The 21,988-nt window shown below is 41.3% G+C and overlaps 1 protein-coding gene across 2 annotated transcripts in view; it reads right to left on the reverse strand.

The window, feature by feature from the left end:
• SMURF1 (SMAD specific E3 ubiquitin protein ligase 1) overlaps window positions 1-21,988 on the reverse strand; it is a 42,073-nt gene that overhangs the window by 14,525 nt on the left and 5,560 nt on the right. For both annotated transcript variants that reach the window (XM_058816342.1, XM_058816341.1), the window contains exons 2-5: window positions 1,678-1,716; window positions 1,179-1,287; window positions 235-368; window positions 57-122 (exon numbers count right to left, since the gene is read on the reverse strand). In XM_058816342.1, the coding sequence (XP_058672325.1) occupies window positions 57-122; window positions 235-368; window positions 1,179-1,287; window positions 1,678-1,716 (348 nt within the window). The remainder of the gene's footprint in view (window positions 1-56; window positions 123-234; window positions 369-1,178; window positions 1,288-1,677; window positions 1,717-21,988) is intronic.

Raw genomic sequence — 21,988 nt, forward strand, 5'->3', positions numbered from 1 at the left:
GTTTTTCCCTATGGATATTTACCAAGCAGATGGAATTTAGCTGGGATCATTCTTACCCACTATTTGGCCTCGGACAGCATCGGTGTCTGTGGGGTTGAGTTTGCATAGATCCAAACGCTGGTCTGCAAAGGAGAATTGGAAAAATCAACCCTGGCAAGGGCTGGGTGGGAACATTCACTACTCAGCACAAGGTATGGAGGGTTCTTGGCCACACCAGGGAGGAATTGCTCTTACATCCAGTATCTTTTAGCCTGCTGATGGCATTGGAGAGGAGTCGGACACACCCCAGGAAGCCAGCTCCCTGTTTCTTATGGATTTTTTTATGGTTCCATACACTGATGGTTATGGAATCTGTTTTCCCAACGTATCTAGAAAGATACATATTAAAAGAGTAATTTTAGAAATAATAACCTCTTTTTACTCCACAGAGCTGATGCTGTAATTGGTACAAATTCTGACACATTTTAGTACATTGGTCATGCCTCTTTATTAGAAGTACACAAGTGCTTATGCCCAAAATGCTGTTATTAATGAATTACTGCACAGTGATTTCACACAGCATGGGAAATTGATATTGCTGCAGCATGAATTTAACTACAGCCAGCCTCATTAAAAGCTAAACAACAAGTCGATTAACGTACAAAACTGCAGAATTTATGGTTCTAATAATTTGAAGAAAATAAATCATTCCAACAAGGACAATTTTCTGTAAAAACTGGATGGCACTGCTCCAGGAGAGCTCACTAAGCCTTTGTGGTGTGTACCTGCCACACAAATAATTCCTAATTCAAACGCCTAAAAGCAAAGTACCACTCCTTTTTATTAATAAGGATTTTCTTCTTGGAAAAAAAATCAGGGTTAGAGGGGATATTGGGAAGAAATTCTTCCCTGTGAGGGTGGGGAGGCCCTGGCACAGGTTGCCCAGAGAAGCTGTGGCTGCCCCATCCCTGGAAGAGCCCAAGGCCAGGCTGGGAGCAACCTGGGATAGTGGAAGGTGTCCCTGCCCATGGCAGGGGGTGGAATCTTTAGGGTCCCTTCCAACCAAATTGCTTTGAGATTCTATGAAATGTGACTCTTCTTCCTAACACAAAATGAAGTTGCAGTGCCAACCCTGCACTATTTATTCAGTAGACAAATCTCTGGGGTACTGTTTATTTATGAGCTTAGAAGCAACTCACAGATCATAATGCTGGTTCCACTTGGGGTCCAACGTGTTCTTCACAGTGTCAGTGGAATGGCACTGACCTGACCCATCCACAACTATTTTAGCAAACGGGTCAGGAAGTCCTGTGGAAAGGAAAAGGTGCTGTTAAACACAGTCCTTTGTTTTGCTGCTGCCAAGACAACGCCATTAGAAGCTCTCCCCTCAAGAAAGGACAGTTGCCATTATCCTGAAAATATTTTAGTAAATCCTGTGTTTGAGGATGCTCCTGGTACCCCCCAGCACAGAGCTGTGAGCTCTGCCTGTGCTTCCATCAGTCAGACTTCCAGCTGGAATCTGTGAGCCCTGAGTGTTTCCAGCCCTGAAGTGCACACAATCTACACCCCAGAGTAAGGTGTACTCCTGTAGTAAAGCAGTGCATTGACACACACAGATGAGCCTCCACAGTAATGCACCATCTCCAAATAAATCTGATTAATCCAGAGCAGAAAGTCACACAACTGGGACATACTTACTGAAGAAATCTTTCTTTGCGAGATTCTTGGCACATAATACTGCAAAACAAAAAAGCAGATAAAGAAATCTTAAAACCATAAAAAAAAAGCTTTCTGGTAATCACATCAGCTCAAATAATACCTGATAATAATTCATAAAAAACCACCTAAATATTAAATGTGAGCATTGTTTTCTTTATCTGGGATTGGAATTTTTACATATAAATTTGGCTTTATATTTGCTGCTTTAATTCTATTGTTACAACACACAGAAGGTTTAATGAACATCCCTTTGCATTAAAACCTCATAATTTTCTTTACTGCATGTTTACACAAATACTAAATCAGATTTTTGTTGTTGTTTGAGAATCCTTCCATTTTAGAACAAAGGCTAAACATTTTCTGAACAAAGAACAGTTCTGGGATTCCTGGAAGAGACCTCTTCACTAAGTGCCATCAAATGCAGGGCAACCTCCTGCTCCTTGCACACACAGTGTGGGTACATGGTGAAACAAAGCATGGCAGGCAACAGCAGAAGCAATCTGTAAAGACACAAAGGTTTGGGGAGAAGTATGGCAGGCCTCAATCAGGAGAAAAATAAATATACTGGAAAAAAAAATCTGCATCAAGATGTTTTCCTTTGAAAGGGCCACACATGAGACATCGTTTCCCTCTCTCCAATTCTGCTCACCAGCACAGCAGTGTAAGAAAAAAATTACATCAGGAAATTCACATCAATCTCCATTTCTACCAGGTCTATTACCAGTTACAAGTCTAATTTTGCTTTTCCATAAGGACTGCTCAGTAGGATCTCAGCAATCCAAGTTGTTTAGTATCCATTAAACTCCTCTTACAGGCCAGGAAAAACAACTCCAGAGCCAAAGAGGAAAATATTGGAGCTCAACTTATCTCAAACCAAGATCCAAGAAAGGAAGGTAACTATAAAAGACCTAATTACTGCTGAGGGAGTCTCTTTCCCCAGTGGGAAAAAAAATCTTTCAGCATGAGAATGAAGGCTCAGAAGATAATCAATGGGCAATTCCCCAGGCATGGACCATTTCCCCTTCTCATCTCCATCTCCCCTTCTTCCTGAATTACCCTCAGTCTCACTGTAATTCTACACTGGGGAAAGGAAAGGTGCAAAGGAACAAATACTTTATTTATTTATTTTTATATACTTCTACTAGAATTCCACCTCTCAGCTCCAGAGAGACATTCCCTACGTAACACAGGCAGCAGAGAAAAAAACTGCCTCACCTCCCATGTCAAGCAAACAGACCAAAGAAATCCACTATTTAACCCAGAAGCTCATGGAAAAAAATACACAAATCCTCCTTCTTAGTAATAATTAAAGCAGCCACACCAGGAAAGTATTTTTAGAAGGGATTAAAAATTACTTATTTCTTACACTGGTAAACTATAATCAAAGAAAGCTTCTCTTGCATTTTTTTAAACAACTGACCAAAAAGAGAAGTGTGCCAGACTCTGGCAATTCAATTTGAAACAACACAGGGTTAGAGAATCACCATCCGCTGCCTGTGGAAGGACAGAGCAACCTTTAATTTCCTTTTCCTGTTGAGAGTGTTTCAGAGGAAAAACTACTCAAGAAAGAGAGACTAAGTACAATTAAAACAAGAACTTTAGCATGCTAGTACCAGCCCAAAAGAATTCAGTGAGATTTTTAAAATCAACTCTACTTTGCCATCCCCAGTTTTAAGAATTATTTATTGAGCTGGAGAAGGATGACATCTGTAACTTTCTGCATATGGTTTGTCCATATAATTTTTGCCTTTATTCCATATTTCAGGTGTGCTTTCAAAACAGCAGCATGAATTTCTAAAGCTATTATTGAAGAATTATAATTTTCATGTAACTCTTTTCCCTCTGCCCCAGCCTTTCAGTCTACAGTAGATGAGCACAGCTGCCAATTTTCCACTCACAGCCTGTGAAACCCTCAATTTTCGGTTGCAAAAATTATTACTCTTTCTTGTAAGAAAAATATTGGCACAAAAGCTAATAGCTGAAATAAACCTTTATGGGGCAATCTCCAGAATCAGGCTGCCCGAGATGGATCATTGGCTCTGCTCCACTATTTGCATGTTAAACCCAATAGAGCAAAAAATATTTGCAAGAGCTGTATCACTTAAAAGCCACAGATTTCTAAATTCCAGTAAAAAAACAGGTGGCAAAGGTCAGCAATGGGAGCCTTGGATGTGAAACCACGCCAGGAGCAGAGCAGACAGCCCCTCCCTGCTCTGCAAAGCTGGGACTGGGCCACATTTCCTTCTCAAACACATCAGCTCCAACCTGATGGCTGCTACTTCAAGCCCCAAATGCATGGACTTGGGGAGGTTTAGCTACAAAGGCTTAAAAAGTTATTAATTTTATCCCTGGTTCAGAGAGGGTTTAGGAGAATGAGACAAACCCTGAGCCCTTTGCCCAGATCCCCTCTTTGCCCATTTTCCAAATTGTTTTTTCTTTCTTTTAAACAAGAAAAGTCCTGGGCTTGTCAGCAGGAGTGATCTCCCTGCATTTGTTGCAACACTACAAAAGGTACTAATTCTCCTGACTTGGGTATTTACATTCTGCCTGCTCAAAGTCAACCAACTTGTTTCAGCCTGACACAGGATTTGTTTATGCTCAGCTCAGGATTGTTGCACAGCTCTGAAAAACTTCTTTTTTTAATACAACAGATCCCAAACAACACCGAAACAATGTCTCTACATCTAGATTATAATATTTATAAAGGGATGGGAATGTTTTTTTAAGTACCTGACATTATTGAGATAATTTCAAAGGCCAAATTAGCCAGCTGGGTGAAGTGCTAGTGTGAAAGCATATTTGGCAGGAGGTGAAGAAAGGATGAGCCTTAGACAAAGTCAGTATTCACCCTGGGGATGTAACTTGAGTGAGCTGAGAGGTTCCTCTGCCAGGCCCTGGTTGTCCACCCTGCCTCCAAACAGAAATGAATCATCTGCTGTGGTTCAGGAGGTGCTGCAGGAGCAGGACTGGTACAGTGAGGAGAGCACAGAGTGGCACCAGTGTGAGAATTGCATCAGAAAGCTGCTAATTCACCCTGAGACACATCCTGCAGCAAGAGCAGCACTTGCAGGGAGGCACAGAAAAACAGTCTGGGAGAGGAATCATTTCAAACATTCCCAAGTAAACAGAGCCTGACTCTGCATCAGCACCAGATTTATTCCCATACACCCAGAATGTCTCAGCTTGGAAGGGACCCATAATGATCACAGAGTCCAACTCCCAACACACCCCATCCCACTGCACACTGCTAAGATGTTACAAGTGTTTCCAGCTGCACAGTGTACAAAGGACACAGTTTCCTGGGGGGAAAAGTAAAGTAAATAAGGCAAGGGATGAAAATATTGCATAGGCCCAGCCTGTACCAATGCAAAGCAGCAGGCAAATGTGCACCTGGGACTGCATTCATTCACACTTTGCAAGTTAAAGGCAGGAGCCTCCATGCTCAAATGAAGGACCTTTACATGTGGATATGATCTGAGCTAACCACGGCCTTCAACTCAGTACCCAAGTTAATTCTGGAGCCAAGACAAACCAGCAGCACATCCACATCTTCCTTAGGAAAGGTGGGGAGAGGTCACAGTGAGCCATGCTGGCAAACACCACTTTCAGCCATCTCTGGCCTTCCCTTGGATATTTCAGGTTAATTATTTATGCTTGTACAAACAGGCAGCCAGATTCCAGGATATATTCGTTTTACTTTGTGACAGAAGATAAACACAGGCCAGCAGGCTGGTGGCGTAGAAAGGACTTCACTCAATATTTCTTTCTGTACAGACCATCTTTAATCATAGAGATATGCAGCAGAATCATTACAAGCACCACAGGCTGCTTGGTTTGTTCTAAGATAGAAGCAAAGAAGAACAATGAGGCTTTGGAATAGAAAGCAATAAAGGACTTGACATAAAATGAAACTAAAGTTACTGCACACAATTGGAAAATGAAAAAGGTTGCAAAGCAGGTCAAATTTGAGACATCTAAGTAATGGAAATATCTCTGCTAATGCAAAGTCTGTGTAGGTTTTGACTTGTGAATTTGGTAGCCTGTGTTGGAGGTGCCCCAGCAGGACAGTCCCCTGTGTGTGCCAGCTCACAGCCTGGTTTCCACAGCAGAAATCCCAGTCTGAAAAACAGTTTTGGGAAGGCTGCATGGCAAAAATAATGCACATGAAGTGGGAAAAAGCCTCCCCCAAAAAAGGAGAAAAAAGCAAACATCAGCTATTCACCACATGCTGCTCCAACACCCTAAAACTCAAGGCGCACAATTAAAATCTTTGCTGAATTTCTTATGTGAAATCACGTCTCATCCAAACAGTTCAGTGGATTTTGTGGAAAATACTCTGAATACCACAAGCCACCCCTTCTGAAGTGCCCTGAGGAATGACTCTGCTTCCAGTTGTGTTCTCTGCACATAACCTTAAATGAGACTTCACTGCAGATAAGGTCTGCTATTATTTCTACTACCAGACAACCCGTGAAGGTTTCACATGTCTGGTTTTTTTAAGGATGACAATCATTTATATATGGTGGGGTACAAAAAATTATTTTATGGGAAAGATGACTGAAGTGTGTAAAAATGCAGTTCTCTACAGCCAGCCACATCACTGAACTGAAATACACCACTTTACTCACAAATTGCACTTTAAATTGTCACCACAAAGGCCAAGGTTTCTATTCTAGTAATTTTTTTGTTTGCTTTAGGAATACTTTTGGTCTTTTTCTTTGTCTGCTGAAGACTGAAATGCACAAATCCAGACTGCTTTAACTTCTCAGTAACCGAACCTGAACCGCCGAGCACAAAGAGATAAACAAAGCCACAGCCTTCCTTACATTGCCAAATAAGCCAATTAGCTGTATGGAACTAATTTCATCCTGACATGCACCCTGAGTGGCCTTCACTAACCATCTCAGCATTGTGGTGCCAATGAGATTTGCAATCTGAGACACAAACCAACCAGAAACCCCTGAGACCCTCTGACTTCAGGCCCTGCATTCATGCCCTGACACTGGAAGGCTCTGCCTGAACTCATGCTAAACTAGACCTTGACTACCAGATTAAAGCAAGGCTTCATTATAAAACCCTCAATTCTCAAAGAGTCGCTAGAGTTGATACATGAACTCTTTTTGTGGCCCTTTTGTGTAGGCTGCAGTAAAAATCAAAGCCTCTTTTCAAGGCATGATCTCCTCGTGGGCTGGAACTTGGCTTCGTGTAGCCAGTTGCAAACACTAGACAACTTTGAAGAGATCTTCAAAAAACCACACACCCAGAAAAAGCCATTTTTATTAGTCCATTAACATGTCATTAAAGTATCTACTTAGTCAGGAATCAGAATTCCATCCTACCTAAGCAGAAAGCAGTCACAAATGAGAGGCAGTTCTCCTACTGCAAAAATAAACCAAGTTTACAAAACACAAGAGCTTCATCTCTACTCCTAAGAATTCCTCAAACTGAAAAATTCTCCAACAATAAGTCTTCACACACAACCAGCAAGGGCTGACTTAACCCTCAATAATATAAATCACTGAAAAACCCAGCACAGGGCTATTGGAAGAACAAGACTCATTAAATTCCCTTTTAACTGACACTGTGTGCAGTACAAGACCAGTAAAGCAAGTTTAAAAATTAACTGACTGAGATGTAAAACTGGAGAAACACTGAAGAGTTATGGAATCAGCTGAAGAACTTTGCAGGGATAGAAAGGGAGATCAATAGGAAGCTGAATTAATGTTGATGTACAGAATCTGAGAAAGGCACACATATCAGAAGTGGGAATAAGCTTATCAATTACTTCTCACACCAACTTTTCTCTCTGTTCTTCCCCCTTACTCACCCCTAACAAATACCTAAGATAAAGGTTACCTCTCAGATTAAATCTTTCATTAAATCCCAGCTATTGCCTCAGTTTTCTGATGACATTGCAATGCCTCCCTCTAATCCAGGCCAAGAGCATTGTCACACTCAGAGTTGCCCATTTCCTAGACAGACACAAACCCCAAATATCCCTGAATGCATGAGTCCTACAGGCACACTCTCAGCTCTGAAAGCAGAACCTGCCCATGGGGCTTTGTCACCCATGTGCCACTCAAATTGTACTACCATGGATGCTTTTTCTTCTAAATTTTATTTTTTAGGGAAAACCTTTTGTAGACTGCTGTTTCATCAGCTAATTATTCTTCTTGGCCCTGCAGTGGTTGCTCCGATGTGGGAAATACAGCCAGAGATGCTGGGGCAAGAGTGAGACCCTGAGTGATGACACCTCCTCTGTCACCAAGATGTCCTTGAAGCTCTGTCTGCCCTCACATCCCTTCCCCTTCATCTTTGCTGTCTCCAAACATGTCCAAAGCACAACCAGTTTCTGTGAGAACTGGAATTTAAGAGCTCAGTCAGTTATTACCATCACCATTTTACAGCCATTCCCAAGAACAGCCCATCATTTACACAGCTTTACCAGGAAATATGTTAACAGAACATAATGTAATTTGTACCCACTGTATGGTTTCTAAAACTCACTCATCCACCCCCACCAGTAATTCTGCCAGGACCACAGCCAAGTGGGACAATAATTTTGTAAGGAGAGATTTCCCAAATTCAGTCAAGATTCCACAAAGTCTCCTGATTCCCTGAAACCAAAGGATACACTCAGGCTTCAGCTACAGCATCAGCTTCTGTATACACTAGTAAGATACAGGAAAATCTGTAAAAGCCTCAAAATTGCTGTTAAAACCACACATATGCTGTTCTCAGGGCAAATACAACTTCTTAGCTGAGAGCTAAACAAAACAATTTCAATGGAAAAAAATCCTGCTGGAAATACAAAATGGACTTTTCATTTACTCCACACTTCACTGTGCAGGTTACAGTTATTGTAATACAGTTATTATTATATACAGGGATCAACACAGCTCTGGAATTCTTCCCTTATTCAATCTTTTGCATCTCTAACCACGTGCACTTGCATTGAATAATTCATATTTCCAAGCAAGTGGTGTCTATCCAGACAGACTTATCTGCACGCCCTGCACATTCTTCTTGTGCTCACACTTTGGATCAGACACAACGTGAGCTGTGCAACATCATCACCAAAATGAAGCTAAAAACACACCAGGAAACTATGTGGCTCAATTCCCTTAAATTGCATTAGAGCTAAGGAATACATCCATGCTGAAATCTCAATACTTTGCTGTTACAGTTACCCAAGCACTGCAAAAGCATCTGGAAAAAAATTCCTAAAGCATGAAAAACATGTTCCTCCACCCACATGCACTCATAACTCAGATTCCAAACAGAATTTTACTAAGATGGCCAAAAATATTTTTGTACTTTCAACACCAAGGAGGTTTCAAAGCATCTTTTTCAAATCCCTAAAAATGTCAGCACCTAAAGGGACCCTCTTCTCATCCCAACATTGCTCACAACAGGTCCCAGGCAGAGCTGGGGACTGAACTCAGCTCAAACCCAGCCCTAATCCCAGAGTCCCAGTAACAAAAGGTCCTTTCTAGAAATCCTAGCCAAATGTTCAGATATCTGTTTCTCTGGAAAATGTGAGGTGAACAACATTAAATTTAAAATCAAATACAGAACAGAAACCCTGAATGCTTCAGATATTGCTGAGCATAAATGAGGTATGAAATAGCTGACACTCCTGCAGCAGAGAGCAGTGCCTGTGCTCAGTCAGCATTTCAGGGAGGTGTGTTTCATTTAAGGTGTCTCTGATCTTCACTTTCAGAAGTTCAAGGTATAAAGCCTTGAACACCTTATTTTCATTACCAAAAAGAACCCTAGAAGGACTCTCCTATACAGCTGATCATTTGCTTACTAATTCAGTACATAAAAGGCTGTTCCAATAAATATTATGTTCACTGTAAAACACAGAAATTTAGATTCTCCTTCTTCCCTGATATTCTCTCTGGGGCTACCCAGACCACTGCTACCCCTGCATGTTTTATAAGCCGTTTGTGAGATTCAAGTTACAGGTATGTTTCTGTACTAACAGCAGCTTTTTTTCCCCCACAAAACACCATCCAATTAATGGACTCCGAGCTTTTACAAGGCATTCATTTCCTAATTCCGTGAGGAAAACCTGCACAACTGCTCTCTGCTGCTTTATAAAGGGGAGAAAGTGCAGAGCAAGAGACCAAAACCAGAAGCAACACATTTGCGGGTACTTAACTGAGCACCACGATCAGCAGAATTCACAAGCACTCCCAGAAATTAAACCAGACCCAGCCTTGGGGTCCTGACCACGGAGTAAAACACCTGAAATGTCAGGAACACAACACACAACTTTTGTACCTTCTGAGCCAGTACTATCTCCAGCTCAATATATAAATATTGCCTTGCCTCAGAGTAGCTGCTTGTTATGCAGAAAGGAGTCTGACCTGCTGCTGCAGAACAGTGAAACCTGTGAAAGAAGAAACCTTGGTACAGAAAATCTTGGCAAAGTTGGAGTAGATACAGCCAAGCAACAGTTCAATAGAAACACTGAATTTTTGTCAAACAGCAAAAGGTCTACAACTTCCAAGTTAAAACGAAGCAGATTTCTCAGTTTAAAACTAAAACATATGTTTTGTATCTCCAAAGAGTGGCTGGTATTTACATTCCATCACATACAGGTAGTGTCAGTATTTCAACATAGCAATTTGAATGTTAAGCACTATTTTAAAGGAGGAAAAAAATGTAATTTAACACATTCTCAATCTCAATTTAAAACTGAGATTTGTTTTTTCCAGACAAAACCAGTATTTGACTTCTTTGATATCTTACTGCAATTATATAAGGTATAAAATCAACTTTACAGGAACAAAAGTTTCCAATTGGGGTATATAATAAACAGTACAAAATTAATGTCTGGTTTTCATCAAGTGCTAAGTAGATTGCTCAAAAGCAAGAACATTGTTATTCAAAAAATTGATGGTGTTCTGTGTAAGTTGTAAACTATGTAAACTATTAGTCCATCCCATGGGGCTTAAATGTATCAGTAAAAGAGCTGTAGTTAAACAATCCACATGGAACATTGCCTTAGTGCTCAATATGCAGCTTTGGCTCCGGACTGCTCAACTCAGAGCTGAACTGAAGCTTCCTTGTGAACCACGAGCAGGAAGCTGGCAAGAGAATCACTTCAGTGCCCCAGGAAGCTGCTGATGTTGAGATTAACTTCCAGCAAAATGAAGGGGGGAAAAAATCCCTGTTTTAAAAACATTGAAAATACAAACCAACAAATTTTGCCAGAGTAGTTTTTAGAAGTTCATAAATAAAAGTATAAAAACACTGATGACCACTGTGGTCACAATGTTCAAGAATCCACATTTCTTCATTCATATAGAAACAGTGAATGAAGAATTTTCAATACAGAAATTCCACAGGAAAATTTGGCTTACAGGCTACTATGTACATAGAAGAAACCTCAGAACAATGCAGGGGACCTAACTTATTTCAGTGTAACCAAGACTCATTTTGAATTTCTTTAATAACTGGAAATCTTGTAACAAGCAGTTGTGCAAAATCTATTGCAAAGAATAACACTTACCAAGCACCTCTTCTGGCACTACTAACTTCAGTAACTGCTACCAGGAGAAATTCCAGCAGGTACTGGATGACTTTTCAAGAGGCACAGTCAATATCCCAATTTTTTTTTTTAAGTAAATGAAAAGCATTCTTTCTTTCAAGTAAGGCATCAGCACCATATCACTGCTTTACCACCACATGCCTCAGGTTAGCAAATGCCTCAGAAACTTTCCCTGATTCCCAGCACATCTTGCTGTTTTCCATGCTTGGATTTTAACTGAGGTATGCCGAGTGCTTTTTGGCATGTTTGGATAGAAACATAAAAAGCCTCAAGTCTTGTCATGTAAAGCTTTTCAAAGCCATGGGCCTTGCTGCCAAAGAAACTTTTTCATGCTCTTACAGTTTTTGCCTTCCTTATTCTCAGACCTGCTGTTTGCTTTGCAGTCAGGATGGTAACAAACACATGAGCTGGAGCAGCCCCTTCTGACCTGACCCTGAGTGAGCTCTGACTCCAAAATCAGGGCAGTCAAAGTCCATATTCAGGGAAGAGTTAAGGGAGCACAAAAGCCCGGAGCCACGAGTTCATTTCGTTCTAGGCTACTCAGAGTGGCCAGCCAAAAACTGAACCAGCTGGAATTCATTCCCAAGTACTTCTTTCTTCCCAGAGCTCCCTGGGCTGTCGTTATCAACCTGAGGATAACAAACATATGGATCATCAAGATGGAGTTGGTGCTGGAAAGAAGTGGCAGAGCCTAATGGCCCATAATAAATGAAGTCTTGATCCTAACTTGGATCTTAGTACTGAGGTATAAATGCTTTTAATGTCTTAGGGGGAAAACTGCCCACACTAGATGGAATTAAACATTCCACTGACTTCTCTTCTTGATGGTTTCCCTGTTACCAGCTCTTGCACACATCTATTTTTGTCTTCATTACCATTCCATATTCAAATTATATCTGTCAGATTCCAGGCGATTCAAGAGGCATGTGCAAAAAAAGGGAAAAATGACACCCTGACCATCTAGGTAAAAATTTAAAAAATCATTCAGGCTGATTAAGTGCTGAGCTACAGAATGGAACAATTGCTTTAATTTCCTATACAAAAGCTAAAATAAAGGTAGCAAGTTTAAAAACAGGAAGAGAGAAGAAAAATTGTGTTCACCCAAATTAAATTCTTGGCATCCTTTCTCATTTGGAATCAGGTTTATTAGCTGTTTTACAATATTGTTTTTAACTCCTGGAAATTTTTTCAATCTCCAGTAGCTTGTTTTGTGATTATTCTGCCCGTTATAATCCCTTCCAACATCCGCCCAAGAGGCTACAAATTGCTCTCCACTGTCTTTGTGTCTATTTTTTCACTTGTTCAGAGAACTCAGCTCCAACTCTCTTTGTTTACAAATGAGAAACCCAAGGCAGCCCCAAACACTCATGTTTGTGGAGGGCACTGATGCTAAAAGGTGAGCAGCCACCTGGACACCTGCCAGGGAATCAGCTTGTCTGAGCTTATTAGCCTGGGCCTTATGCCAGCCCTGCTGAGCCTGGGGAGGGACGTGGGGAGGTGACAGCGGTGGCACTGGGGAAGGAGGGGACTGCAAGTGGATGTGCAGGAATAAGGAAGCTGTGGCAGAGGCAAAGGAGAATGGGACAGAAATGAGCCTTGTTCCAAAAAAAGACTGCAATTACAGAGGTATTAATAGCTTTGTGAAGCCAAATTTTTATCATTCATTCACCTACTTTTGTTCTTTTATTAACCCCAGGACTGAATTATTGTTTTCCTCTACAGGACAATTGTCCAGCTGTCACAGGGAAAACATCCCCAAGCAACAAACTTTCCAAGGAATTAGTATGAAAGCTTTTACGCAGAGGAAGAAAATCTCATTTAATAACCAGTTCCATTTAAAAACTACAATGAGAGAATGATGTGTAAGACACTTTTTTTGGTGCTGCCATTATTACAGGATAAGTCTTGTCTACATGAAGCACGTAGACACACTCCTTCCAATCTACCTAATCACCTATTAGTCACACAAGTGGTAAATCCCTGAAAGCACTTTGGCCCAGGCTGTGCAAACGTTGGATGAACTGAATTACATCAGTTCTCATCTGATTTCCTGGCAGAGAGCTGCACGTGACTGCTGCAGTGCCCCAGGCAATGTGGGTCAATCCGCGTGTGCCCCGTGCTGCTCTCGAGGGACAGACACACAGACACACAGCCCTGTGACTCAGGAGCACCGAGGGACACACAGACACACAGCCCTGTGACTCAGGAGCACCGGGCTGGCAGGAAGGAATTAGTGATGCTCTGTGCTGGGGAGTTCACACAGCACTGCCCATCCTCTGGAATGGGATCTCTGAGCACTCCAGAGCTCCCTCAGCAGAATGCTCCTCCAAGATGCTCCAATGATGGAGAAGGCTGTCAGGCACATGGCACAGCAGCCACTAAAAGGAAGCTCCTTCCTTCAGGAGTGATTCATCACCCGTGGTGTTTGGTGTAAACAGATCTCCCAGCCGTGTGTCTGTCAGCTGAGCAGCAGTGAGATGGACAATCCACCACTGCTGGGGGCTGGAGCAGGATTCCACCCAGGCGTGCCCTGGCTGGATGTGGTTAACCAATAACCCCATGGCAGCACCCCCTTCTTCCAAACCTGATCTCCAAAATTAGTACCAAAGTTCAGTGGATCCCTGTTGTATCTGTTTTATCACTCTCTTACACAAGCAAAGCCACCCTCTTCACTTTAGGTATTTTAAGCAAAATGTCTCATTCTTGCATGACCTAAGGGAGGCACCAAACTGGGAACTGAATGGCACCAAACAGGACTCTGTGAAAAGAAGGCTTTTATTCCAAATAAAGCTGTATCAGCCTGTGTTATTCCCTTGTTCTAACCATATAGGCCAGCATCTATTTAAACTGCCAAGCTAATGACTTCAAATTTGATCAATAGTCTCTGTTTATTCAGCCAAGTGCTACTGACAGTCACCAGGGATGAACAACAAAACAAACACACTGGTCAGAGCCAATCCCTGGTTGAGCAAGACAATCCAATCCGTGGTGGCAAACAGCCTTCGATTGGATGGGGGCTGGGGAGGGAGGCCTTGCCCATGGACACAGACACAACCCCTCTCCTCTGTGCCCACACAACATTTATCCACATTATCCTGCTAACAGCCAGCTCGAGAGCTCAGGGAACTCAAGCAGAACTAACATCAGAGTGGCTCCAACTCTTACCGTGTGCCATCGTAGCTATGCTAAAATGTTTTCATTTGTTGTCAGATTAAACATGGCAGGACATTACAACCCTGCTGTGACTTCCCTCCTTGTCACCTTATCCACTACAGAAGGAAATTTCCTTTGGAGAAGCTTCAAGAAAGACTGGAATCATCTTCTTGAAAGAAGGACAAAAAAGTCCTTGACTGAATCTCCAGCCAAAGGATGCTAGGAATGTTTTAGTTACAGACTGGCTGCAGAGAACAAAATAAAAATAGAGTTTAGAATGAAAACAGATAAGTAGAGCATGCGTAGCATTCTAGCACAGATTTTTCTTTCAAAACAAATAAACATTTTCATTGCAAAATCAGTTTCCCAACAGTGGCTTAACAATATATGTGGACCTTCCTCCCATTGGCAATTTTTATTAACAACTTGCAAGCTCCTCACTAAAGAAACCTCCCTTTCAAATCCCAAGTGACTCTGCAGTCACAAAGACTGGGATCTGGGTGAAAATGTTTTAGTGCATTATTCCAACCAGGATGTTCGGTCACAATTTTTTCAACATTATACATTCATCACTCTGCCTTTCAACAGCACCTGTTTGCCATTTTCCTTGTACAAAATGTCAGTGTCCATTACATCAATAAATTACAATCCCACTACTGCTCTGAGATACTTTGATCAAAGGTATTACATAAAGAAACTGGAGCTTGAAGGAAAAAATATGATGCCTCTTCCTATACAATCTTAATATTCAGATATTCAGACACAGGATTTTATACAAGTGACACCAGGCTGGTTCCAGGACCCTGCAAAAAAAAAAATATGAAGAAAGTTCTCTTGAACAAAAAGTTCTTTATCAAACTACTACTATATTAGCACATTCAAAGCCCAGAACTTAATAACTAAAAAACCCAGTACATGAGGATAGCTGGTTCACTCAAAGCCTAAGACGTTTGCTTTCCAGTTGAAATTGATTAAATAGATTGAATACATTACATTTCGCATGGCTGGTTAACAGTGCTAATATTCCAGACAAAATGAAATGCTGTATGAGGAAAATTCTCACTAGGGCTACCTCCCCCTGGATATATTCCTTGCTCTCACAGTAATTTAGTATAACTGAGCCCTAACAATTTCACTGAACAGGATTACAAAAACAGCTCTTCACAGTTCATGGCACAGAAGCTCCCAGAAATATTTATTTCTTCACTACCTTCTCCATACAGGGAAGGCACTTGAAAAACAGGCTGACACTTGCTTTGTGAGAATCATAAAATAATATAGTGTTGGTTGCTTTGTTTTTATGAAGAAGGTGCTTCTTGTTTATCAAATAGTCAAGATATTAAAAGGCAACCTTTTATTTGCATTCATATCACAGAGGACTTGCACACCTCAGAATCAGATATTGTCCAAGCACTGAATGACAAACTGCTGATAAACCCAAAAGAGAGCAAATTTTAATAAAAAATTTCCACGAGAGAAAAACCTTTAAACACCATTTCACTCCTTACTCCAATAAGCTATGTGGCACTAATTTGAAGTGATAGTGCTGTTCTTTTAATTAAAAAAATGCCAGTAGGAGGTTGATGCAGTGGCTGCTGCTGGAAGCGACGTGCTCGCAGGGCGCAGCTGAGGCTTTGTGTGAGGAATTAAGGCACAGTTTCAGCTGGGTGAAAAGGCAAAACAAAACCCCTAAATCCAAACAAACATATAGGGAGTATTATTACAGGTGCTTGATCAAGTCATCTGGGTGCTTGTCTCAGAGAGTGTTAAATTCTGGGGGGGGAAAAACCCAGCAAAACCCCCAAACTCTCAGCATAGTTCATAAATATTGGTTTACCTATAGGTGTGTGGGACTTAATTCAAGGATGTCCCTCCCCTTCCTACCTCAGAGCTCCTCTCACTTTCCCAGGTTGCTCCTTCCACAGGGCTGGGACCAGGACCACTCTGCCAGACCATGGGAGGGTGGATTTGCTCTCCCAAGCTCCTCATCTCCATGAATCTTGAGCCCTGGTCTGCTTAACGGCTCTGCCTTTATCAAATTTGACTGAAGCCAGATGAAAAACCAAAAATTAGTTAGAGGAGAATGACAGGTGAGATCCCTTTTCAGCCTGGTAATTTTTCAGTCTGGAAAAAAAGATTAAGCTTGTCCTGTAAGTTTATCCATCAGCCTGATGGTCAAATAAGGCAGCACTTTGTCCTGAAAAGTGTAGACAGCTTCCACATTCCAGATCTCACTGCTGATTTGTGAAACACCAAAAGGCTAAAAAACTGAATAATCTACAAGAAATCCTCACAGAAATATTTGCTGGATATTTTCCCCCTCGCTCTTGCAACATCTTAATTCCAACAGCCCAGAGGAGGCCAGCAACCACATCCAGGGCATGAAAGAAGAGCTCTACACTGGCATCTGAGAGTGATGACAATCCTGAAAACCAGTGGCTGCTCCTCCTGATACAGCCTCCCCGGTGAAGGAACATCCCAGAAACAAGCAGGACATTCTGCCTTTACTTGGCATATGGAGCAGCAGAGAAGTCAGTTTATCCCCAAGCTTCTGGTATATTTACTCACCACTCCTACAATGACTATTTCAATCACGTTTACACTACCAGCATCATCTCAAACATCACAGATAAATCTGTTTTCTTCGGCTGTTTCAAAGTCTGTTCTCTCTCTGCACACTTGCAGGATTTACATCCTAAGGCAATGAGAAAAAAACCTGTTACTACTTTCCAACTGGGCTTTATTTTCTTTCCCCCCCACCCCTTTCTATCAAAAATAGCTCTCATCTACATTCTAGTTCAATTTGGAAGTAGCACATGCAGACTTGATAAGCATCCTGCAAAGGAAATGCCTTGAATTGCAGACTACTTACAACATATTTTCCCAAGCAACTTTTTATAAATCCCATTTGATGGCTGGTTTGCTAATTTCTATTGAAGCTTATCAAAACATTATTTGTAACAAGTCAAATTACTTCTTTGATTGCACAAATAAAAAAAAAAATTACAAAAGAAATGACTGTGACTAGAGGTCCAAGCCAAGCTGCTGGGTTATACTGAAGTGTCATTTATCCTGCTACCAGACAGACCTGGAACTCCAAGGAGGTATTTAATTTTAAACTGAAGAAGATAACACAGAAAAGTACCTATGTACATGTTTCTTCTGTTTGCCAAAGTCTCCTTCTAGAGGTGGTGACAGCACAATTATTTGAGCTGATACCATCACCCTCAGACCAGTGTCAGGCTGCCCGGCTGTCTCACAATAAATGAGCAGACACATTAATTAATAAATCTTGAAAGAAGTCTATTATCATTAAATTCCTTAAAATTCTTGGAAAGAAGGAATAAAAGATATAGGTTCCTATTATGGCATGTTAGCTGTACACATAGCATACTATTTTTAGTTAATTATTGCCTAATATGTAGAAGTCACTCTTATAAAGAGCCAGAGAGTTATTCCTACACCCTGGGCTTTTCCAGAGGTAAATTTAATGTTGGATTATTAAATGAATGATGTGATCTCTGGGAAAAGATGCAGAGATTTAAATCTGAGGGTGGTTACATCACAGAACTTGGTTATATCACACACTTACCAAGTTGTATAAAGTCATTAAAGCCCGAGTTCAGCACTGAAGCCCTTCTCTGACTCCAGAACATTCAGAGGCTGATGGACCATGCTGAGTTTCACAGCTGAACCACTCTCTGGCACCTTCTGGCTTCCCTAACTTCACTTCTGCCTTTTAACCTCATCTCACCTTATTTCACCACTCATCTGTGCAAGGGGGACCTCAGCAGAAGTATTCTCACTGTGGTTAAAAACAATTTCAGGGCTGGGTTAAATGCATCAGCCCACCACAGCACAAAACGTTTTACGTAAGGGATGGCTGGGAGATGAAAAATCAGATACACAGCAATTCCCTGCCAATTCCAAAACCCACAACATTTCAGGCATTTTTTTTTTTCACTAAGCCATTTCTGCTCTCTCTGATCTGCTCAGTAGGGTATTTACAGACACATGAGATATGAACATGCCCACTGCAGCACTTAATGTGGCCATTACCTGTCTGCAGATGTTTTTAAGAAAGAAATATGAGAGACATTGCTCGGAATTCCTTGGAATATAAAGCACTGAAGTAAGTATCACTTCAAGAGCCCAGAAAATTCACCCAATTTCTCTTTCAAAGGCTGACATCAGACCTTTAGCTTATGCTCACCCACTCAACTGCTAACCCAAAGCTTACCAAATGTAATGCACTCTCTTCCCATTAACATTAAAGGAGCAACAAAGAGGTATCTGCTAATTAGACTTACACTTGTAAAATATGATATTTTCATTCTGAATTAAAGTGAAGTTCCCACATGCTTGTAAAAATGTCTGCACATGGGAAAGGAACCGAAACACATCAGCTAAAAGGACAAAGAACACAGATTCCCTGGGAAATGCATCAATCACTGCAAGTGTGAATCAAATTGAAATCCTTCATTTTTCTAAATTCTGCATTTATGTAGCCAAAAAAAAATTTGTTAAAGCAACAGTACAATCCATATACTCAGTTCATCTTCAGTCTGGAGTTTTGGAGTATTTTTTTTCCTTTTGCTCTTCAGGAAAACAGAGCACATGTATTTCTAAAGATATTTCCTTTCCAGTAAACTTTTCAGGTCGCATGCCTCATGTACTAAAGAATGTGCAATCACTGACCACAGGGATTGAATTTTCTGCCACAATGTCCAGGTGGCTTTGTGGGTGCAACACAGCCCAAACCTGGCACATGAAGAGGAAAGGTCAGGGCCATGAAAAAAGAAAGTCCAGACTGATGTGAGGAGTTATTTTCCAGTATAAATAAGAAAGGCAACTATCTTCAGTGTTTTAACCTTTATTTTCAGGAGAAAAATACAAGGGGAGCTTTTAATATTGTCCTGAAAACATCAGGAAGACAAATTGGAAGCCCAGAATTTAACACATGCAAATTTAATTTGCAATGAAAATAAGATATGGAAACTTTAAATTGATAAATACATAATAATTTTATTTTAGTCATTATTAGAGGAAATAGGCAGATATTTAAGGAAGACAAAACTGTAAACATACTCAAAGGTCAACAAAAATGTTTTTTTTTTCCTAATTCACTCATCCAAAATGCCATTTTACTCCAAATAATGAAATGCAGCTACAAAGATCTCAGCAACTTGAGAAAAAAAAGACTGAATCATACCAAAAATATTTCTTTTCCTGCTACTGGTTACCTATGAAAGCAAAACCTCCTGCCAGAGAAGGATAATAGCAGGTTAGCTATGAAAGCAAAAGAAATTTTATTTTCTTCAGCAGACCTCCATAATGAGTTGGGAAAGAAACATCCACCATTCAAAAAACCAACCACGGGTAAATTGCCCATTGGTGAGGACATCCAGGGACAGCCAGCACTCCTGGAGTACAAGAGGCAGTGCAGGGCCAACAACCCTTGGAGTCAATGGCTGGTTTAACACTGCCCCTGCTCCTAAACTGCTGCGGGGGCTCAGCAGCCAGGACCCCAAGTGTAACACGGGAAGCTGGCACAAAGTCCAACCCCACAGGATTTCCCATCATTTCTTACAGTTTAGGATTATGGGCTTAACCCATTTGAGCAGCTCCATCACACAGGGGCCGAGGCAGGGCCAGGCTGCTGTGCCAAGGACAATTCTCTCCAGCTGTGGCGAGGTGAGCACAGCTGGAACAGCTGCCCGCAGCATGGCCAGCTCACTGCAGGGATTGTCCATTATTTTTCCATTACTCCCAAACAATAATGGATTGTTTTACCCACAAACAAACCTTCCATTTAAATACTTTCTGTTAAATTGTATTAGTATGCAGAATAGTGCCCATATCCTCCAAAAAAAAACCCAGGGAAGAGGATTTTTCCGGGGGAGGGGAAGACAGGGAAAGCAGGCTCTGCCAGCTTTATCTGTCTATGCTGGGAATTGGGTAGCCTTGGGGATTTTTGCCTGCTGTGCTTAGTGTCCCTGACAACAAGCCAGTTCGAATTTTGGCCTTTAACTTGACAAAAATGACTTACTGAAGAGGAAGGCATCAAGCTATTACAGCCCTGTGGAGAGATTCTCTCTGAAACAGCATGGATGCTTACTCTGCCAATTCAACTAGAGCATCATCAGATTTATCATCCTACACCCCCAAATATTCACCATGTAGCTGTCAGTTCATAAAAGAGTATGACAAAGAAAAAGTTCCATCATTTCTGCTATGTTCGCCAATTATATTTTATGACTTTCCCAGACATGGAAAACTGTAAAATATCCCCAGGGATCCCCTCTCATAAATTACTGCATTTCCCCTTAAACACGTGTGAAACAAAGTGTAAAAACATGTAGCATCTTAATGCTAATTGACCTACTGCCTCACTTAGCAAACATATATGCAGCTTTCTTCTTTTATTACATTAATACTTACATAAATAATTATAAATTGAGATATACACACTTGCTGCATGGTTTATGAAACCACTAATGTCTCTTCTGATTTTCTCTCCCAAAAACTCCCAACACAAGACTTGCACACACCTGAGCTTTTCAATGTTCAGCAGCTTAGTCTAAACCCTAGAGCTAGACTTACACAGGGAGGCTGAATTTGCACTGCAGCAGCTCAAGTGTGAGCACAGGTTTGTTTCCGCCAGCTCTCTCACGGCAGGTGACAAATTTTTGGCAACGAGGGTCAGCAGACCAGGAAGGAGATAACATCTTGAGTTAGTGCAGCAGAATTGCAGGAACTCACTTGTAAGCACCTGAACCACCACAATGTCAGAGCAGCAGCTTCCTCACCCGCAGCCACAATACAAGTGCTCCATGTCAGCTACCCGCAGGCTTAACTGCAGCCTGCCAACAACGGGAGAGAATGAGAGATGACAGCCAGGTGAAAAAAGCTGCAAGTGGCTCAACTGCAGTGCTGTCCTCACACAAGGATGGTGAAGCATCAAGGGCCACAGTAAAACCTCAGTGAAGACATTGCCTAAAAGCTGAGCAGATCCCAACACAAGGGTTGTCAGCCTCGAGACTTGAGGTCGCATTGACTCCTCTGTCGGTACAGGAAAGAGCAAACCATTTGCAGTAACAGTTTATTTCACTCTGCAGGAATAAATCAGCATCTGCTTCCATGAAAAATATCAAAGCTTTCAGTGATATTCCAGACTTTAGTACTTCTCACTTTGACTATTTCCAGAGGAATAATAATAGAGAAACGTAACAACAACAACAACAAAGATTCCATTCCAAACTTAGGGGAAAAGATGGCAGATGGAACATCTCTTCCAGCCTTTTTTTTTTAAATTTTTTCCTCACTCAAGTCTCACATTAATTGCTGTGCTGGGTACATACCTAAACTTCCCACCCAACTGATTTATCCACATCTCATCCAAACCATTCTGCTCTATCCCGCTGCCTCCACCAAGACAGCCCAAACCAACACGACAGTGAGTAGTCGACTCAAGAACCATAAATAGCAGCAAGTAATCCAACAAGATTAATCCAGCTCTAGGCATGGCAACTGGACTGGCTTCAAGGTGGGCAGTAATCCAGGTAAACCTCCAAA

The sequence above is a fragment of the Ammospiza caudacuta genome, chromosome 17 (assembly GCF_027887145.1).
Source record: "Ammospiza caudacuta isolate bAmmCau1 chromosome 17, bAmmCau1.pri, whole genome shotgun sequence".
NCBI lineage: Eukaryota > Metazoa > Chordata > Aves > Passeriformes > Passerellidae > Ammospiza > Ammospiza caudacuta.